The sequence below is a fragment of the Pleurodeles waltl genome, chromosome 6 (assembly GCF_031143425.1).
Source record: "Pleurodeles waltl isolate 20211129_DDA chromosome 6, aPleWal1.hap1.20221129, whole genome shotgun sequence".
Lineage (NCBI taxonomy): Eukaryota > Metazoa > Chordata > Amphibia > Caudata > Salamandridae > Pleurodeles > Pleurodeles waltl.
In genome coordinates this window covers 14,667,051-14,686,156 of record NC_090445.1, presented here as the reverse complement: position 1 = coordinate 14,686,156, position 19,106 = coordinate 14,667,051, and the positions used below count along the sequence as shown (strand labels likewise).

General features: G+C 50.7%; 2 protein-coding genes across 4 annotated transcripts in view; one reads left to right on the top strand and one right to left on the bottom strand.

Moving 5' to 3' along the window:
• The window catches only part of PTPA (protein phosphatase 2 phosphatase activator), a 267,104-nt gene extending 251,528 nt beyond the window's left edge, over positions 1 to 15,576 (bottom strand). Inside the window, exons 1-2 of one of the 3 annotated variants that reach the window (XM_069237049.1) lie at positions 15,301 to 15,576; positions 3,189 to 3,295 (exon numbers count right to left, since the gene is read on the bottom strand). In XM_069237049.1, the coding sequence (XP_069093150.1) occupies positions 3,189 to 3,295; positions 15,301 to 15,463 (270 nt within the window). In that variant the 5' untranslated portion in view covers positions 15,464 to 15,576. The remainder of the gene's footprint in view (positions 1 to 3,188; positions 3,296 to 15,300) is intronic. The other 2 variants (XM_069237050.1, XM_069237048.1) reach the window with 2 other exon arrangements.
• Positions 15,577 to 16,340: 764 nt separating this feature from the next.
• CRAT (carnitine O-acetyltransferase) overlaps positions 16,341 to 19,106 on the top strand; it is a 466,622-nt gene continuing 463,856 nt past the window's right edge. The window contains exon 1 of the mRNA XM_069237047.1: positions 16,341 to 16,825. Coding sequence (XP_069093148.1) covers positions 16,799 to 16,825 — 27 coding nt within the window. The 5' untranslated portion in view covers positions 16,341 to 16,798. The remainder of the gene's footprint in view (positions 16,826 to 19,106) is intronic.

The following is a 19,106-nucleotide window of genomic DNA, read 5'->3' as shown; positions in this document are numbered from 1 at the left end:
CTGCATTGCACGACCTCCTAAGTTGTTCTCCGGCGACGTGGGACTCCTTGGTGCGACTTCGGGTGAGGACCGTTTCACGCATCCTCGTAGTGCCTGTTTCTGGCACTTCTGCGGGTGCTGCCTGCTGCTGAGAGGGCTCCTTGTCTTGCTCAACGCCCCCTCTGTCCCCTGACGCAATTGGCGACATCCTGGTCCCTCCTGGGCCACAGCAGCATCCAAAAACACTAACCGCACGATTTGCAGCTAGCAAGGCTTGTTGGCGGTCTTTCGGCAGAAAAACACTTCTGCACGACTCTCCACGGCGTGAGGGATCCGGTCCTCCAAAGGGGAAGTCTCTAGCCCTTGTCGTTCCTGCAGAAACCTAAGCTTCTACTGTCCAGTAGCAGCTTCTTTGCACCCACAGCTGGCATTTCCTGGGCATCTGCCCATCTCCGACTTGCTTGTGACTTTTGGACTTGGTCCCCTTGTTCCACAGGTACCCTCGACTGGAAATCCATTGTTGTTGCATGGTTGGTTTGTGTCTTTCCTGCAGAATTCCCCTATCACGACGTCTATGTCCTTTGGGGAACTTTAGTGCACTTTGCACTCACTTTTCAGGGTCTTGGGGTGGGCTATTTTTCTAACCCTCACTAGTTTCTAATAGTCCCAGCGACCCTCTACAAGGTCACATAGGTTTGGGGTCCATTCGTGGTTCGCATTCCACTTTTGGAGTATATGGTTTGTGTTGCCCCTATCCCTATGTGTCCCCATTGCATCCTATTGTAACTATACATTGTTTGCACTGTTTTCTAATACTATTACTGCATATTTTGGTATTGTGTACATATATCTTGTGTATATTTGCTATCCTCATACTGAGGGTACACTCTGAGATACTTTGGCATATAGTCATAAAAATAAAGTACCTTTATTTTTAGTATATCTGTGTATTGTGTTTTCTTATGATATTGTGCATATAACACTAGTGGTACTGTAGGAGCTTCACTTGTCTCCTAGTTCAGCCTAAGCTGCTCTGCTAAGCTACCATTATCTATCATCCTATGCTGCTAGACACCCTATACACTAATAAGGGATAACTGGGCCTGGTGCAAGGTGTAAGTACCCCTAGGTACTCACTACAAGCCAGTCCAGCCTCCTACACTTACTTCCGCTAAGTGTTCGATTTTAGACTGTGTCACTCTGAGCTTTTTTTAAATAGAATTTTTACCCTCTGAACCTGATAACTTCTTTACCCTTCAGCACCATCTTAGACACAACCTAACAAAACTCACATTCCTGTGCGGAATTACTGTCGAACCGACCACACTGTTCAAAAGCCATGCCGGGCCTGCTGATATTTATCGATATAACAGTTATTTTTTTCAGGGCAGGTAAAATGAAAGAATCTTGCGATCAAAGATAGTAAAATGATCATAGCAAATATAAAAAAAAAACTGTCAGATAAAAATGGTAAAGCCAATAACCTACTGAAGGGATCAATCCTGAGAAAATAAAAGAAGAACTAGTCTCTAACAGAGTATTGGGATTCCCTGGCTGCATCCATACAGTAGTAGGCTCTTTCCATCACTACAGGCGCTGCATGTCTTACCCTCGCACAGTAGTAGGCTCGTTCCATCACTACAAGCGCTGCAGTGTCTTACCCTTGCACAGTAGTAGGCCCGTTCCATCACTACAAGCGCTGCAGTGTCTTACCCTCGCACAGTAGTAGGCTCTTTCCATCACTACAAGTGCAGCGGTGTCTTACCCTCGCACAGTAGTAGGCTCGTTCCATCACTACAAGCGCTGCAGTGTCTTACCCTCGCACAGTAGTAGGCCCGTTCCATCACTACAAACGCCGCGGTGTCTTACCCTCGCACAGTAGTAGGCTCTTTCCATCACTACAAACGCTGCGGTGTCTTACCCTCGCACAGTAGTAGGCTCGTTCCATCACTACAAGCGCTGCGTTGTCTTACCCTCGCACAGTAGTAGGCTCGTTCCATCACTACAAGCGCTGCGTTGTCTTACCCTCGCACAGTAGTAGGCTCGTTCCATCACTACAAGCGCTGCGTTGTCTTACCCTCGCACAGTAGTAGGCTCGTTCCATCACTACAAGCGCTGCAGTGTCTTACCCTCGCAAAGTAGTAGGCTCGTTCCATCACTACAAGCGCTGCGGTGTCTTACCCTCGCACAGTAGTAGGCTCGTTCCATCACTACAAGCGCTGCGTTGTCTTACCCTCGCACAGTAGTAGGCTCGTTCCATCACTACAAGCGCAGCGGTGTCTTACCCTCGCACAGTAGTAGGCTCGTTCCATCACTACAAGCGCTGCGGTGTCTTACCCTCACACAGTAGTAGGCTCGTTCCATCACTACAAGCGCTGCGGTGTCTTTCCCTCGCACAGTAGCAGGCTCTTTGCATCACTACAAACGCTGCGGTGTCTTACCCTCGCACAGTAGTAGGCTCTTTCCTTCACTACAAACGCTGCAGTGTCTTACCCTCGCACAGTAGTAGGCTCGTTCCATCACTACAAGCGCTGCGTTGTCTTACCCTCGCACAGTAGTAGGCTCGTTCCATCACTACAAGTGCTGCGTTGTCTTACCCTCGCACAGTAGTAGGCTTGTTCCATCACTACAAGCGATGCGGTTTCTTACCCCCACTAGAAGACAGATACACAGAGGCACTAGAAAGTGCTGCCGCAAAGCTTGATTCTTCTTTTTTTACCATTCTGCCTTAAGAACACAAAGAACGTTTTATCTTCTTTGTCTGCCTTTTACCTACAAGCGACTAATGTGCCTGAGGGTGCTTCTAGTGCTAAATAGAAATTACAGGACGCCATCTCTTGCAGGTAACACAGAATCCCACAAGAGAGTAAAAATATTCAGTGTTGAACCTCCGAGAAGACTCCTTGATCAACAAGCAAGCTGCAAGGACATGCTCGGCCTTCATCATTCTACCCCGAGGAAGGGAAAAACTAAAAGCTGTTTTCAGGAGGGGTGTTTCCCTGTGTGGACTTCCTAATAAGTGACTCCAATACCACCGGAAAAGCACTTCATTGATAATATGCTAACATACAATGAAGCAGTCGCATTTGGACTATTTTATTTTACAGTGCCAACGTGCTACAGCCCTGATTAGTGTTATGTCATGGGGTTTAAAACAAGAAAAGAAAAAGAATGAAAAGACTGAAGTATGATGCATGAGATCATCCTACCTGGGAGCGCTTCCACTTGGCCATATCCTGTACCACGTGGATCTCCTTCTTGGGGAGGATGAAACTGTGACTCGCGAGGAGGGATGGTCCATCCTCCAGAGCGGGGTCTAGGAGAGAAAAGCAGGCAGCATTAGGGCAAACGCATCGAGAACAGGTGTCTTATAACCAAAGTACTTCAACATTGTAAACTATTCTTAGCATGCTGCGATGGCACGAGCTCTGTCGACTGCTCGCACAATCATTCATCAGTAGCTGGACCACAGAAGTGACCAGACCCAAAGGGCACAACTCTATGGCCCACGGGCTTCCAATGCAGCCAATCTTTAGCCCAGTTTTTTAATGCAGAACAAGCTCTTCCTAAGAAATGAAACTGATGATTTACAATGCTCCAAACTGTTTTTCTAGCTTGATCGTGTCACCTGTCTTGACTTGTGCACAAATGTTACTCCACACTTGTAGAATCGACTGGTGACAATATATCAGTGTAGCAATCTTCTTGTATACACAGTTACTTCCAATAACACAATACCTTTCAGGAAAACATACATTCTTCAGGGCTAACTATAATATAAGATGGGAAATGTAGGAAGTTGGCTCTGTATATACAATTTCAAAATAAGAAATAGTGTGCACAGAGTCCAAGGGTTCCCCCTAGAGGTAAGATAGTGGCAAAAGTAGATCATTCTAATGCTCTATTTTGTGGTAGTGTGGTCGAGCAGTAGGCTTATCAGAGGGTAGTGTTAAGCATTTGTTGTACACGCGCAGGCAATAAATGAGGAACACACACTCAAAGACTTACTCCAGGCCAATAGGTTTTTATATTGAAAAATATATTTTCTTAGTTTATTTTAAGATCCACAGGTTCAAGATTTACATTAAACACTTTAAATGTAAGGTACTTCACTTAGATACTTTAGGAACTTTGAATGAAAACAATATCATGTACAGTCTTTGTAAAAATGGCAATAAGCTATTTTCAAAGTGGACACAGTGCAAAAATCAACAGTTCCTGGCATAGGTAAATAAAGGTTAGATTAGGAGGTAAGTAAAACACTTACAAGTCTCAGTTCTGGGGCATAGGCAGCCCACTGTTGGCGGTTCAAGGCAACCCTAAAGTTACCACACCAGCAGCTCAGGGACAGTCAGGTGCAGAGGTCAAAGAGGTGCCCAAAACACATAGGCGCCTATGGAGAACACGGGTGCTCCGTTTCCAGTCTGTCCAGCAGGTAAGTACCTGCGTCCTCGGGGGGCAGACCAGGGGGGTTTTGTAGAGCACTTGGGGGGGGAGGGGGGCTAGAGACACAAGTAGGCACACAAAACACACCCTCAGCGGCACAGGGGCGGCCGGGTGCAGTGTGCAAAGCAGGTGTCGGGTTTCAGGTAGGAAATAATGGAGGGACCGGGGATCACTCTAGCGGTGCAGGCAGGCACAGGGGGGTGGGCTTCTCGGGACAGCCACCACCTGGGCAAGGTAGAGGGTCGCCTGGGGGTTACTCCTGCGTCGAAGTTCGGTTCCTTCAGGTCCTAGAGGCTGCGGGTGCAGTGTTGGTTCCGGGCGTCGGGTCCCTTGTTGCAGGCAGTCAGGAGGAGCCTCTGGATTCTCTCTGCAGGCATCGCTGTGGGGGATAAAGGGGGTCGTCTCTGGTTACTCACGGGCTCGCAGTTGCCGGGGAGTCCTCCCTGAGGTGTTGGTTTTCTGCAGGTCGAGCCGGGGGCATCTGGTGCAGAGTCTCACGCTTCTGGCGGGAAACATGAAGTCTTTGGAAGTTGCTTCTTTGTTGCAAAGAAGTAGCTGGTTTTGAACAGGGCCGCTGTTCACTGGAGTTTCTTGGTCCTGCATTCTAGGGCAGTCCTCTGAGGCTTCAGAGGTCGCTGGTCCCTGTCGGATGCATCGCTGGAGCAGGTTTTCGAAGTTGGAGACAGGCCGGTAGGGCTGGGGTCAAAGCAGCTGTCTTCCTCCTTCTCTGCAGGCTTGTAGGTCAGCAGTCCTTCTTCTTTCTTCAGGTGGCAGGAATCTGATTTCCTAGGATCTGGGGAGCCCCTAAATACTGAATTTATGGGTGTGCTTAGGTATGGGAGGGCAGTAGCCAATGGCTACTGTCCTTGAGGGTGGCTACACCCTCTTTGTGCCTCCTCCCTGAGGGGAGGGGGGCACATCCCTAATCCTATTGGGGGAATCCTCCATCCACAAGATGGAGGATTTCTAAAAGTAAGAGTCACCTCAGCTCAGGACACCTTATGGGCTGTCCTGACTGGTGGGTGACTCCTCCTTGTTCTGTATCAACCCTGGGCCACATCGGTAGTCCAGCTACAACAGCCTTTGTATCAACCCTGTGCCACAGAAGTAGCCATGCTACAACAGCCCCTGTATCAACCCTCTGCCACAGCAGTAGCCATGCTACAACAGCCCCTGTATCAACCCTCTGCCACAGCAGTAGCCATGCTACAACAGCCCCTGTATCAACCCTCTGCCACAGCAGTAATCATGCTACAACAGCTTCTGTATCAAACCTGTGCCACAGCGGTAGTCATGCTACAACAGCCTTTGTATCAACCATGTGCCACAGCAGTAGTCATGCTACAACAGCCCCTGTATCAAGCCTCTGCCACAGCAGTAGTCATGATACAACAGCCTCTGTATCAACCCTGGGCCACAGCGGTAGTCATGCTACACCAGCCTCTATACCAACCCAGTGCCACAGCAGAAGTCATGCTACAACAGCCTCTGTATCAACCCTGTGCCACAGCAGAAGTCATGCTACAACAGCCTCTGTATCAACCCTGTGCCACAACAGTAGTCATGCTACACCAGCCTCTGTATCAACCCTGTGCCACAGCAGTGGTCATACTACAACATCCTCTGCATCAACCCTGGGCCACAGCGGTAGTCATGCTACAACAGCCCCTGTATCAACCCTGGGCCACAGCGGTAGTCATGCTACAACAGCCCCTGTATCAACCCTGGGCCACAGCAGTAGTCATGCTACAACAGCCCCTGTATCAACCCTGGGCCACAGCAGTAGTCATGCTACAACAGCCCCTGTATCAACCCTGGGCCACAGCGGCAGTCATGCTACAACAGCCCCTGTATCAACCCTGGGCCACAGCTGTAGCCATGCTACAACAGCCCCTGTATCAACCCTGGGCCACAGCAGAAGTCATGCTACAACAGCCCCTGTATCAAGCCTCGGCCACAGCAGTACCCATGCTACCATCTGGGGCGCAACATCCCTTCCTCTCCCTGCAGTGTAGCAGAAACCAGGTCTACCAGAATAGCTCCTCCAATCCAAGGGACCAGGGGTCTTAATTGACAAAAGAACCAAAACATTTCCCTTTGTTTTTAAATAAACAATTAATACAAAAGAATACAGGCTAGTGTTCACACCATACAATGCAGTAACACGACAAACGAAACATTTTAATATTTCACTTATTAAAAATTAGCATATAAAATACATATATTGCTTGTACCAACACAATTGTTACACTAAAATCACTGAACTGGAGGGCAATACATAAAACATTGTTGAGATAAGGATAATCGCTTAAATACTCATACGGACAGATAATTACAGAAAGAGTTGATAATATCAGACTCAAATCATGTCCATACAGAATGTATTTTTATTTTTTTTATTATGCGATGTGTTTTGGTGGCATTTATGTATTTATTAAGTCTATCTTTCTCAGCAAAGCACAAATTAAACAAAGGACCTTCCTGCTACAGCAAAAGATTTCAGCAAGTAGCATCAAGGTATCATTTCCTTTATCAAACTTATGAAAACAAACATCTATTAAAATAATAATTACGCAGGAAACAATGCACCGCATAAATAAAAAAATGTTTTTATACAACATTAAAACTGTGCTTAATATGCCACCTAGCCCCCCCCACCCACCGCCTAAGGTTGGCCTTTGGCCCCCAGGGACCCCAAGGGGCCCAAATACAAGAGAAAAGGGGACGGGACCGTGTGGTCGTCCTCCCTGAGCCTCCTTAGACCCTAGAGACCACTAACCCCAAGAGCTGCTGCTTAACTGAAATGGGGGGGGGAGCACACGTCCAACATCCCCAAACCATTGTCGGCCCCAAACACCCCATCCCCCGGGTCCCATTACACTATTTAAAAGAAGGATGCCCTCGGGCCCACCATGCTCTATGCTGGGAGATGGGGGGGGAGCCCCAGGGCGTTTTCTCAAGGGCTCCCCTCCCCCTTTCAAGTGAATTTCGTCCCCGGGGGTTGACTCCCCGGGACCTATAATGGCTCAGAAAGGAGGGCTTCACACGCACTCCCTTTAAATAATGAAAACGACCCCAGGCCGCTAATTGTTACCCCCCCCCCCCCAATTCCACAGTAGTCCTGCGGGACTGTGACAGAAACTGCTGATTACTTTTTTAATAATAATTATTATTATTATTTTGGCCCCAGGAGTTTCCCTCTGGGTGCACCCCATGGGGGCTTGGGAGGCAGGTTATACCAAGCGTACCCCCCTCATCTTTTCTTTTTTTATACTTACTACTGTAGAACAGGGAATTAAGTCCCCAACTCCAGTAACAGTTGCCAGCAACTATTTTCTGATGTTGCTAGCAGCCAATCAGAACGCTAACTCCAGCAGAGCAAATTGGCCCAAGGGAAGAACACTCCGTGGTCCAATCAGAGTGCTTTATTTTTAAACTGGCGCCTGCGAAGGTCTGGTAAGGTTCTCCCTGACCCAACCATCCAGATATCTATATATTTTTTTAATAACGGACCGACACCTTGCTAGAGTATTGAGCGAGCTTTCAAAATGTTATTGTTATGATCTCTTGGTTTTCACAGATAATGTGCATCTGTTGTGACCATTCTTTGTCTCCTGTTGAGCAACTGCCATGCCAAGTACCTCGGGCGTGAAGCAGTGTGTGGCAGGTAATTCTTCCACTCGGGTAGGTACTATAGAGTACCGCCAGCAGACACCCGGCATTGTTTATGTAGGACACACAAGTGAATATTCAGAGATGTGCACGGAACCAATGTACACCTTTAAACCAAAAGGTATTGGTTTCATGACCTTGTACCCCCGTTAAATACGTTCCTCAGACACAAGTGTAGGAGGCTGGACTGGCTTGTAGTGAGTACCTAGGGGTACTTGCACCTTGCACCAGGCCCAGGTATCCCTTATTAGTGTATAGGGTGTCTAGCAGCTTTGGCTGATAGATAATGGTAGCTTAGCAGAGCAGCTTAGGCTGAACTAGGAGACGGGTGAAGCTGCTACAGTACCACTTAGTGTCATATGCACAATATCATAAGAAAACACAATACACAGTTATACTAAAAATAAAGGTACTTTATTTTTATGACAATATGCCAAAGTATCTTAGAGTGTACCCTCAGTGAGAGGATAGGAAATATACACAAGATATATATATACACAATAGCAAAAATATGCAGTATAGTCTTAGAAAACAGTGCAAACAATGTATAGTTACAATAGGATGCAATGGGGAAACATAGGGATAGGGGCAACACAAACCATATACTCCAAATGTGGAATGCGAACCACGAATGGACCCCAAACCTATGTGACCTTGTAGAGGATCGCTGGGACTATTAGAAAATAGTGAGAGTTAGAAAAATAACCCTCCCCAAGACCCTGAAAAGTGAGTGCAAAGTGCACTAAAGTTCCCCTAAGGATAAAGAAGTCGTGTTAGAGGAATAATGCAGGAAAGACACAAACCAACAATGCAACAACGCTGGATTTCCAATGTGGGGTACCTGTGGAACAAGGGGACCAAGTCCAAAAGTCACAAGCAAGTCGGAGATGGGCAGATGCCCAGGAAATGCCAGCTGCGGGTGCAAAGAAGCTTCTACTTAGCAGAAGAAGCTGCGGTTTCTGCATGAACGCAAAGGGCTAGAGACTTCCCCTTTGGAGGACGGATCCCTCTCGCCTTGTAGAGTCGTGCAGAAGTGTTTTCCCGCCGAAAGAACGCCAACAAGCCTTGCTAGCTGCAAATCGTGCGGTTAGCGTTTTTGGATGCTGATGTGGCCCAGGAGGGACCAGGAGGTCGCAAATTGGACCGGGAGGTAGAGGGGACGTCGAGCAAGACAAGGAGCCCTCTTAGCAGCAGGTAGCACCCAGAGAAGTGCCAGAAACAGGCACTACGAGGATGCGTGAAACGGTGCTCACCCGAAGTCGCACAAAGAAGTCCCACGTCGCCGGAGAAAAACTTAGGAGGTCGTGCAATGCAGGTTAGAGTGCCGTGGACCCAGGCTGGACTGTGCACAAAGGATTTCCGCCGGAAGTGCACGGAGGCCGGAGTAGCTGCAAAAGTTGCGGTTCCCAGCAATGCAGTCTAGCGAGGTGAGGCAAGGACTTACCTCCACCAAACTTGGACTGAAGAGCCACTGGACTGTGGGAGTCACTTGGACAGCGTTGCTGGATTCGAGGGACCTCGCTCGTCGTGCTGAGAGGAGACCCAAGGGACCGGTAATGCAGCTTTTTGGTGCCTGCGGTTGCAGGGGGAAGATTCCGTCGACCCACGGGAGATTTCTTCGGAGCTTCTAGTGCAGAGAGGAGGCAGACTACCCCCACAGCATGCACCACCAGGAAAACAGTTGAGAAGGCGGCAGGATCAGCGTTACAGAGTTGCAGTAGTCGTCTTTGCTACTATGTTGCAGGTTTGCAGGCTTCCAGCGCGGTCAGCAGTCGATTCCTTGGCAGAAGGTGAAGAGAGAGATGCAGAGGAACTCGGATGAGCTCTTGCATTCGTTATCTCAAGTTTCCCCAGAGACCCTAAATAGCCAGAAAAGAGGGTTTGGCTACCTAGGAGAGAGGATAGGCTAGCAATACCTGAAGGAGCCTATCAGAAGGAGTCTCTGACGTCACCTGGTGGCACTGGCCACTCAGAGCAGTCCAGTGTGCCAGCAGCACCTCTGTTTCCAAGATGGCAGAGGTCTGGAGCACACTGGAGGAGCTCTGGACACCTCCCAGGGGAGGTGCAGGTCAGGGGAGTGGTCACTCCCCTTTCCTTTGTCCAGTTTCGCGCCAGAGCAGGGCTAAGGGGTCCCCTGAACCGGTGTAGACTGGCTTATGCAGAATTGGGCACATCTGTGCCCAAGAAAGCATTTCCAGAGGCTGGGGGAGGCTACTCCTCCCCTGCCTTCACACCATTTTCCAAAGGGAGAGGGTGCCACACCCTCTCTCAGAGGAAGTTCTTTGTTCTGCCATCCTGGGCCAGGCCTGGCTGGACCCCAGGAGGGCAGATGCCTGTCTGAGGGGTTGGCGGCAGCAGCAGCTGCAGTGAAACCCCAGGAAGGGCAGTTTGGCAGTACCAGGGTCTGTGCTACAGACCACTGGGATCATGGGATTGTGCCAACTATGCCAGGATGGCATAGAGGGGGCAATTCTATGATCATAGACATGTTACATGGCCATATTCGGAGTTACCATTGTGAAGCTACATATAGGTAGTGACCTATATGTAGTGCACGCGTGTAATGGTGTCCCCGCACTCACAAAGTCAGGGAAATTGGCCCTGAACAATGTGGGGGCACCTTGGCTAGTGCCAGGGTGCCCTCACACTAAGTAACTTTGCACCTAACCTTTACCAGGTAAAGGTTAGACATATAGGTGACTTATAAGTTACTTAAGTGCAGTGTAAAATGGCTGTGAAATAACGTGGACGTTATTTTACTCGGGCTGCAGTGGCAGGCCTGTGTAAGAATTGTCAGAGCTCCCTATGGGTGGCAAAAGAAATGCTGCAGCCCATAGGGATCTCCTGGAACCCCAATACCCTGGGTACCTCAGTACCATATACTAGGGAATTATAAGGGTGTTCCAGTAAGCCAATGTAAATTGGTAAAAATGGTCACTAGCCTGTTAGTGACAATTTGGAAAGAAGTGAGAGAGCATAACCACTGAGGTTCTGATTAGCAGAGCCTCAGTGAGACAGTTAGTCACTACACAGGTAACACATTCAGGCACACTTATGAGCACTGGGGCCCTGGGTTACCAGGGTCCCAGTGACACATACAACTAAAACAACATATATACAGTGAAAAAGGGGGGGTAACATGCCAGGCAAGATGGTACTTTCCTACAACGAGGGATAACTAAAAGAACAAAAAGGAAAGGGTGTGAGCGCCCCAGAATGGTAAGCAAATCAAAAGGAAACACCTGACAAACAAACACCCCTTTGTGATACACTTATTTGGGTCCGCCCTTGTCGGCAACTTCCAGGTTTGTTTCTTCATATTCAACTGGCAAAGCTACTTCCCTCCTGGAACGCGGCCAGGTTTAACTGGCGCCTCGCAAGAGAGGGTCTGGTGCGAGGGGGAAAAAGGGCAGACACAGCAACATCTGGGAAAAGTAGTGTCTGTGAGTATTATCACAAGAGAAGGTCTGGTGCAAGTGTGAGAATGGGCACACATGGCAACATTTGGGAATAGTAGTGTCTGCAGGTATTATCAGAAGAGAAGGTATAGAGCAAGTATGAGAAAGAGAAGACATGGCAATAGCCGGGATAAGTAGTGTCCGAGTATCACAAGAGGGTCTGGTGAAAGCACGAGAAAGGGCAGAAATGGCAGTATCTGGGAATAGTAGTGTCTGCTAGTATCACAAGAGGGTCTGGTGCAAGTGTGATAAAGGGCAAAGATGGCAATATCTGGGAATAGTAGTGTCTGCAGGTATTATCACAAGAGCGCGTGGTGCAAGCGTGAGAAAGGGCACACATGGCAACATCTGGGAATAGTAGCATCTTCAAGTATCAAAAGAGGATGTGGTGAAAGCATGAGAGGGCACATATGTCAATATATTGGAATAGTAGTGTCTGCAGGTATTATCATGAGAGGGTCTGGTGCAAGTGCGAGAAAGGCCACACATGGCAATTTGTGGGAATAGTAGGGTCTGCGAGTATCACAAGAGAAAGTCTAGTGCAAGTGTGAGAAAAGGCACACATGGCAACATCTGGGAATAGTAGTATCTGCAAGTATCACAAGAGACGGTCTAGTTGGTGCAAGTATGAGAAAGGGCACACATGGCAATATCTGGGAGTAGTAGTGTCTTCACATATCACAAGAGGAGGTCTGGTGAGCAAGGGGCACAACTGGTAATATCTGAGAATAGTGATGTCTGCAAGTATTATCGCATGCGAAGGTATAGTGCAAGCGTGAGAAGGAGCACACAACAATATCTGGGAATAGTAATGTCTGCGAGTATTATCACAAGAGAAGGTCTGGTGCAAGTGTGAGAAAGGGCACACATGGCAACATCTGGGAATAGAGTTTGCAGGTATTACCACACAAAAGGGTCTGGTGCAAGCGTGAGAAAGGGCACATGTGGCAATATCTGGGAATAGTAGCGTCTGAAGGTATTATCACAAGAGAGGGTCTGGTGCAAGTGTGAGAAAGGGCAGACATGGCAATATCTGGGAATAGTAGTGTCTGCAAGTATCACAAGAGAGGGTCTGGAGCAAGCGTGAGAAAGGGCACACATGGCAACATCTGGGAATAGTAGCGTCTGCAAGTATCACAAGAGAGGGACTGGTGCAAGCATAAGAAAGGGTACCCCTTGCAACATCTGGGAATAGTAGTGTCTGCAGGTGTCACAGGAGAAGGTCTGGTGCAAGCGTGAGAAAGGGCACACATGGCAACATCTGGGAATAGTAGTGTCTGCAGGTATTATCACAAGAGAGGGTCTGGTGCAAGTGCGAGAAAGGGCACACATGGCAACATCTGGGAATAGTAGGGTATGCGAGTATTATCACAAGAGAAGGTCCGGTGCAAGTGTGAGAAAGGGCACACATGGCAATATCTGGGAACAGTGATGTCTGCAAGTATTATCACAAGAGATGGTCTGGTGCAAGTATCACAAGAGAGGGTTTGGTGCAAGCGTGAGAAAGGGCACCACTTGCAACATCTGGGAATAGTAGTGCCTGCGAGTATCACAAGAGAAGGTCTGGTGTAAGTGCGAGAAAGGGCACACATGGCAACATCTGGGAATAGTAGCGCCTGCGAGTATCACAAGAGAAGGTCTGGTGCAAGTGCGTGAAAGGGCACACATGGCAACATCTGGGAATAGTAGCGCCTGCGAGTATCACAAGAGAAGGTCTGGTGCAAGTGCGTGAAAGGGCACACATGGCAATATCTGGGAACAGTGATGTCTGCAAGTATTATCACAAGAGATGGTCTGGTGCAAGTATCACAAGAGAGGGTCTGGTGCAAGCGTGAAAGGGCACAGATGGCAACATCTGGGAATAGTAGTGTCTGCAGGTATTATCACAAGAGAGGGTCTGGTGCAAGCAGGAGAGGGCACACATGGCAACATCTGGGAATAGTAGTGTGTGAGTATTATCACAAGAGAAGGTCTGGTGCAAGCATGAGAGGGCACAGATGGCAACATCTGGGAATAGTAGTGTCTGCAGGTATTATCACAAGAGAGGGTCTGGAGCAAGCATGAGAGGGCACACATGGCAACATCTGGGAATAGTAGTGTGTGAGTATTATCACAAGAGAAGGTCTGGTGCAAGCATGAGAGGGCACAGATGGCAACATCTGGGAATAGTAGTGTGTGAGTATTATCACAAGAGAAGGTCTGGTGCAAGCATGAGAGGGCACAGATGGCAACATCTGGGAATAGTAGTGTCTGAGTATTATCACAAGAGAGGGTCTGGTGCAAGCATGAGAAAGGGCACACATGGCAATATCTGGGAACAGTGATGTCTGCAAGTATTATCACAAGAGATGGTCTGGTGCAAGTATCACAAGAGAGGGTTTGGTGCAAGCGTGAGAAAGGCCACCACTTGCAACATCTGGGAATAGTAGTGCCTGCGAGTATCACAAGAGAAGGTCTGGTGTAAGTGCGAGAAAGGGCACACATGGCAACATCTGGGAATAGTAGCGCCTGCGAGTATCACAAGAGAAGGTCTGGTGCAAGCATGAAAGGGCACAGATGGCAACATCTGGGAATAGTAGTGTCTGCAGGTATTATCACAAGAGAGGGTCTGGTGCAAGCATGAGAGGGCACACATGGCAACATCTGGGAATAGCAGTGTCTGAGTATTATCACAAGAGAGGGTCTGGTGCAAGCATGAGAGGGCACAGATGGCAACATCTGGGAATAGCAGTGTCTGAGTATTATCACAAGAGAGGGTCTGGTGCAAGCGCGTGAGAGGGCACAGATGGCAACATCTGGGAATAGTAGTGTGTGAGTATTATCACAAGAGAGGGTCTGGTGCAAGCGTGAAAGGGCACACATGGCAACATCTGGGAATAGTAGTGTGTGAGTATTATCACAAGAGAGGGTCTGGTGCAAGCGTGTGAAAGGGCACACATGGCAACATCTGGGAATAGTAGTGTGTGAGTGTTATCACAAGAGAGGGTCTGGTGCAAGCGTGAAAGGGCACAGATGGCAACATCTGGGAATAGTAGTGTCTGCAGGTATTATCACAAGAGAGGGTCTGGTGCAAGCGTGAAAGGGCACACATGGCAACATCTGGGAATAGTAGTGTGTGAGTATTATCACAAGAGAGGGTCTGGTGCAAGCATGAGAGGGCGCACATGGCAACATCTGGGAATAGTAGTGTCTGCAGGTATTATCACAAGAGAGGGTCTGGTGCAAGCGCGTGAGAGGGCACAGATGGCAACATCTGGGAATAGTAGTGTGTGAGTATTATCACAAGAGATGGTCTGGTGCAAGTATCACAAGAGAGGGTCTGGTGCAAGCGTGAAAGGGCACCACTTGCAACATCTGGGAATAGTAGCGCCTGCGAGTATTTAGAGAAGTGAAAGATGGGGTGCACCCTCTCGTTCACTTCCTTTCGGATGGAGACCCATGTGAGCCCCGGGGGGGGGGGGGGGGGGGGGGGTCCCGGACCAGCCACGGCCACAGTTTCAGGACAGACAGGGGGGCCGGGGCGGAGGCCGTGACCCACAGCACTAGCACAATGAAGTCAGTGAAAGGCCCCCCAGAGGCGCTCTACATTCCGCAGGACGGCGGTGGGCGGCCCAGGGAAGGGGCTGCGAGGACTGCCCGCTACCGGGTGTCGAGGCGCTACACACGAGCGCTCGGGGTGGACCCGGCTGAAGTTAACCCCCGGCACCGCACCCTGGCGGAACCTCCCCGCCCCTCCGGCTCACACCTGCCTGCGCCTCGCTTCCCGCCATCCTCGGCCCTCCCCGCGCCGCCCCGGCGCGTCCGGATACACTGGAGCTCGCCGCCCCGCCGGTTACTGACGTCACTCCTCGCCTTCCGCGCGCGCCGCCATCTTGCTCAGGTGCGTCTGACGGCCGCACAGCCTCCATCTTACTGCGTCAGGGTGTGGGCGGCCATCTTGGTTTGGGCCACGTGCACCTGATAGCTAAAGAGTTGAGCTTTGGGACCTTCAATCCCTACCGACGCCACTTTGTGAGACATACGCGTTCGTAGGCTTTTGTCACGTGGGCCCCCTTGTACCTTGGCAGCCATGTTTGTGAAAGGAGCGTTATATTGCCGCAGACGATTTACGCCACTATTGTGGCTGAGGTGCGAGTACTTTGGCGTCCATCGTTGTGAGGGGCGTGGCGGCCATCTTTGTGTGAGACGCCTGACTTTTCTGCCGCCATCTTTGTAAGGGTAATGCGGCCGCTACCACTGAGGTTGCCATGTTTATGAGGGGCGCGCGACGCTGCCAACGGTTACCGTTAGGTAAAAATGAAGGACTTCGACATCATGCTAGATAAATGCTCAGGCCACGGGCGCTCCCGGAAGTGAGTGTAGTGTCTCCCTGTGGGTCTGGGTTCGCGGGGACAGAACTGGGGGCTGATAGGAGGAGGAGCGCGGGTGGGCTTGTGAAGGGGCGTCAAAGGAGGTGGGAGGAAGGCACCCGAGGGAGACGGTGTCCGCTACCGGACACTTCCAAACGAACAAGAACTTTAACTCTCCATCTTCTATCCACCGCCTCTCTTCCACAGATTGGGGCTTTGACAGGTGTTGCTCCGCCCCTCCCGCTCATTTCCATGTCACCGCGACCCGCCTCTCGCTTCTGGATCGTGGATCTCGCTTGACGGACATGGATGCTGAACCCGCCCTCTTTATTCATTGGTCATTCTTGTTTTTGACAGGCAGCCTGTCTCGCCATGCTGATTGGTCCTTCTATCTTTGAGAAGCATGTTTCTGCCCCTTCCGAAGTGATTGGTTCCTGTGGCAAGCAAAAACTTCGTGCGTGTCTCCGCACACACATGGCGCCCTCTTTATTCATTGGTCTGTCACATCTTTGACAGACTGTGTTGTGACAGTCAGCTGTCTCTCTATGCTGATTGGTTGCTTTTATCTTTGTCAGGCGTGCTTCTGCCCCATCTGCACTGATTGGCTCCTGTGCCACGCACAGACAGGGCGCCTGACCGCGCCCTGCCAGCCGATTGGCTGACGCCTCTGAAGTTTATGCCTCGTGGCCCCTCCCCTGCTGAGCCCGCCTCCCGGGGGACTCTTGCCCCAGTCCCTGACCCTTACCCCACTCAGCTGCTCTCTGGCTCCGCCCCCCTCACCCTGTTCCTCCCGTGGCACAGTGACCTCCCCGCGGCGCTCCGCTCCCGGACACTCCCCCCCCACTACACCGCGGCGGGACCTTGCTCCTCCCAGGAGCCCAGCCAGCCGGAGAGATGTGGTCATTCGTGGCCAGAACCATGGTGAGTACGGAGGGGGCGAGTCCGGGCTCCGGTGAGTACCGAGGGCTGGGGGCAGAGTGGGGGCCTGGCCTGAGTACAGGGGTGCAGACCCCAGCTGTGATGAGTACAGGGGTGCAGGACCCAGCTGTGATGAGTACAGGGGTGCAGACCCCCAGCTGTGATGAGTACAGGGGTGCAGACCCCCAACTGTCCAGAGCTGTACAGAGGGTGCAGGACCCAGCTGTGATGAGTACAGAGGGTGCAAGTCCAGAGCTGTGATGAGTACAGAGGGTGCAAGTCCAGAGCTGTGATGAGTACAGAGGGTGCTGGACCCAGCTGTGATGAGTACAGAGGGTGCACGTCCAGAGCTGTGATGAGTACAGAGGGTGCAAGTCCAGAGCTGTGATGAGTACAGAGTGTGCAGGTCCAGAGCTGTGATGAGTACAGAGGGTGCAAGTCCAGAGCTGTGATGAGTACAGAGGGTGCAAGTCCAGAGCTGTGATGAGTCCAGAGGGTGCAAGTCCAGAGGTGTGATGAGTACAGAGGGTGCAGGTCCAGAGCTGTGATGAGTACAGAGGGTGCAGGTCCAGAGCTGTGATGAGTCCAGAGGGTGCAAGTCCAGAGGTGTGATGAGTACAGAGGGTGCAGGTCCCAGCTGTGATGAGTACAGAGGGTGCAAGTCCAGAGCTGTGATGAGTACAGAGGGTGCACGTCCAGAGCTGTGATGAGTACAGAGGGTGCAAGTCCAGAGCTGTGATGAGTACAGAGGGTGCAAGTCCAGAGCTGTGATGAGTACAGAGGGTGCAAGTCCAGAGCTGTGATGAGTACAGAGTGTGCAGGTCCAGAGCTGTGATGAGTACAGAGGGTGCAAGTCCAGAGCTGTGATGAGTACAGAGGGTGCAAGTCCAGAGCTGTGATGAGTCCAGAGGGTGCAAGTCCAGAGGTGTGATGAGTACAGAGGGTGCAGGTCCAGAGCTGTGATGAGTACAGAGGGTGCAGGTCCAGAGCTGTGATGAGTCCAGAGGGTGCAGGTCCAGAGCTGTGATGAGTACAGAGGGTGCAAGTCCAGAGCTGTGATGAGTCCAGAGGGTGCAAGTCCAGAGCTGTGATGAGTCCAGAGGGTGCACGTCCCGAGCTGTGATGAGTACAGAGGGTGCACGTCCCGAGCTGTGATGAGTACAGAGGGTGCAAGTCCAGAGCTGTGATGAGTACAGAGGGTGCAAGTCCCAGCTGTGATGAGTACAGAGGGTGCACGTCCAGAGCTGTGATGAGTACAGAGGGTGCAAGTCCCAGCTGTGATGAGTACAGAGGGTGCAAGTCCCAGCTGTGATGAGTACAGAGGGTGCAAGTCCAGAGCTGTGATGAGTCCAGAGGGTGCACGTCCAGAGCTGTGATGAGTACAGAGGGTGCAAGTCCAGAGCTGTGATGAGTACAGAGGGTGCAAGTCCAGAGCTGTGATGAGTACAGAGGGTGCAAGTCCAGAGCTGTGATGAGTACAGAGGGTGCAGGTCCAGAGCTGTGATGAGTACAGAGGGTGCAAGTCCAGAGCTGTGATGAGTACAGAGGGTGCAAGTCCAGAGCTGTGATGAGTCCAGAGGGTGCAGGTCCAGAGCTGTGATGAGTACAGAGGGTGCACGTCCAGAGCTGTGATGAGTACAGAGGGTGCAAGTCCAGAGCTGTGATGAGTCCAGAGGGTGCACGTCCAGAGCTGTGATGAGTACAGAGGGTGCACGTCCAGAGCTGTGATGAGTACAGAGGGTGCAGGACCCAGCTGTGATGAGTACAGAGGGTGCAAGTCCAGAGCTGTGATGAGTACAGAGGGTGCAAGTCCCAGCTGTGATGAGTCCAGAGGGCGCACGTCCAGAGCTGTGATGAGTACAGAGGGCGCAAGTCCAGAGCTGTGATGAGTACAGAGGGTGCAAGTCCAGAGCTGTGATGAGTACAGAGGGTGCAAGTCCAGAGCTGTGATGAGTACAGAGGGTGCAAGTCCCAACTGTGATGAGTCCAGAGGGTGCACGTCCAGAGCTGTGATGAGTACAGAGGGTGCAAGTCCAGAGCTGTGATGAGTACAGAGGGTGCAAGTCCAGAGCTGTGATGAGTACAGAGGGTGCAAGTCCAGAGCTGTGATGAGTACAGAGGGTGCACGTCCAGAGCTGTGATGAGTACAGAGGGTGCACGTCCAGAGCTGTGATGAGTACAGAGGGTGCACGTCCAGAGCTGTGATGAGTACAGAGGGTGCACGTCCAGAGCTGTGATGAGTACAGAGGGTGCACGTCCAGAGCTGTGATGAGTACAGAGGGCG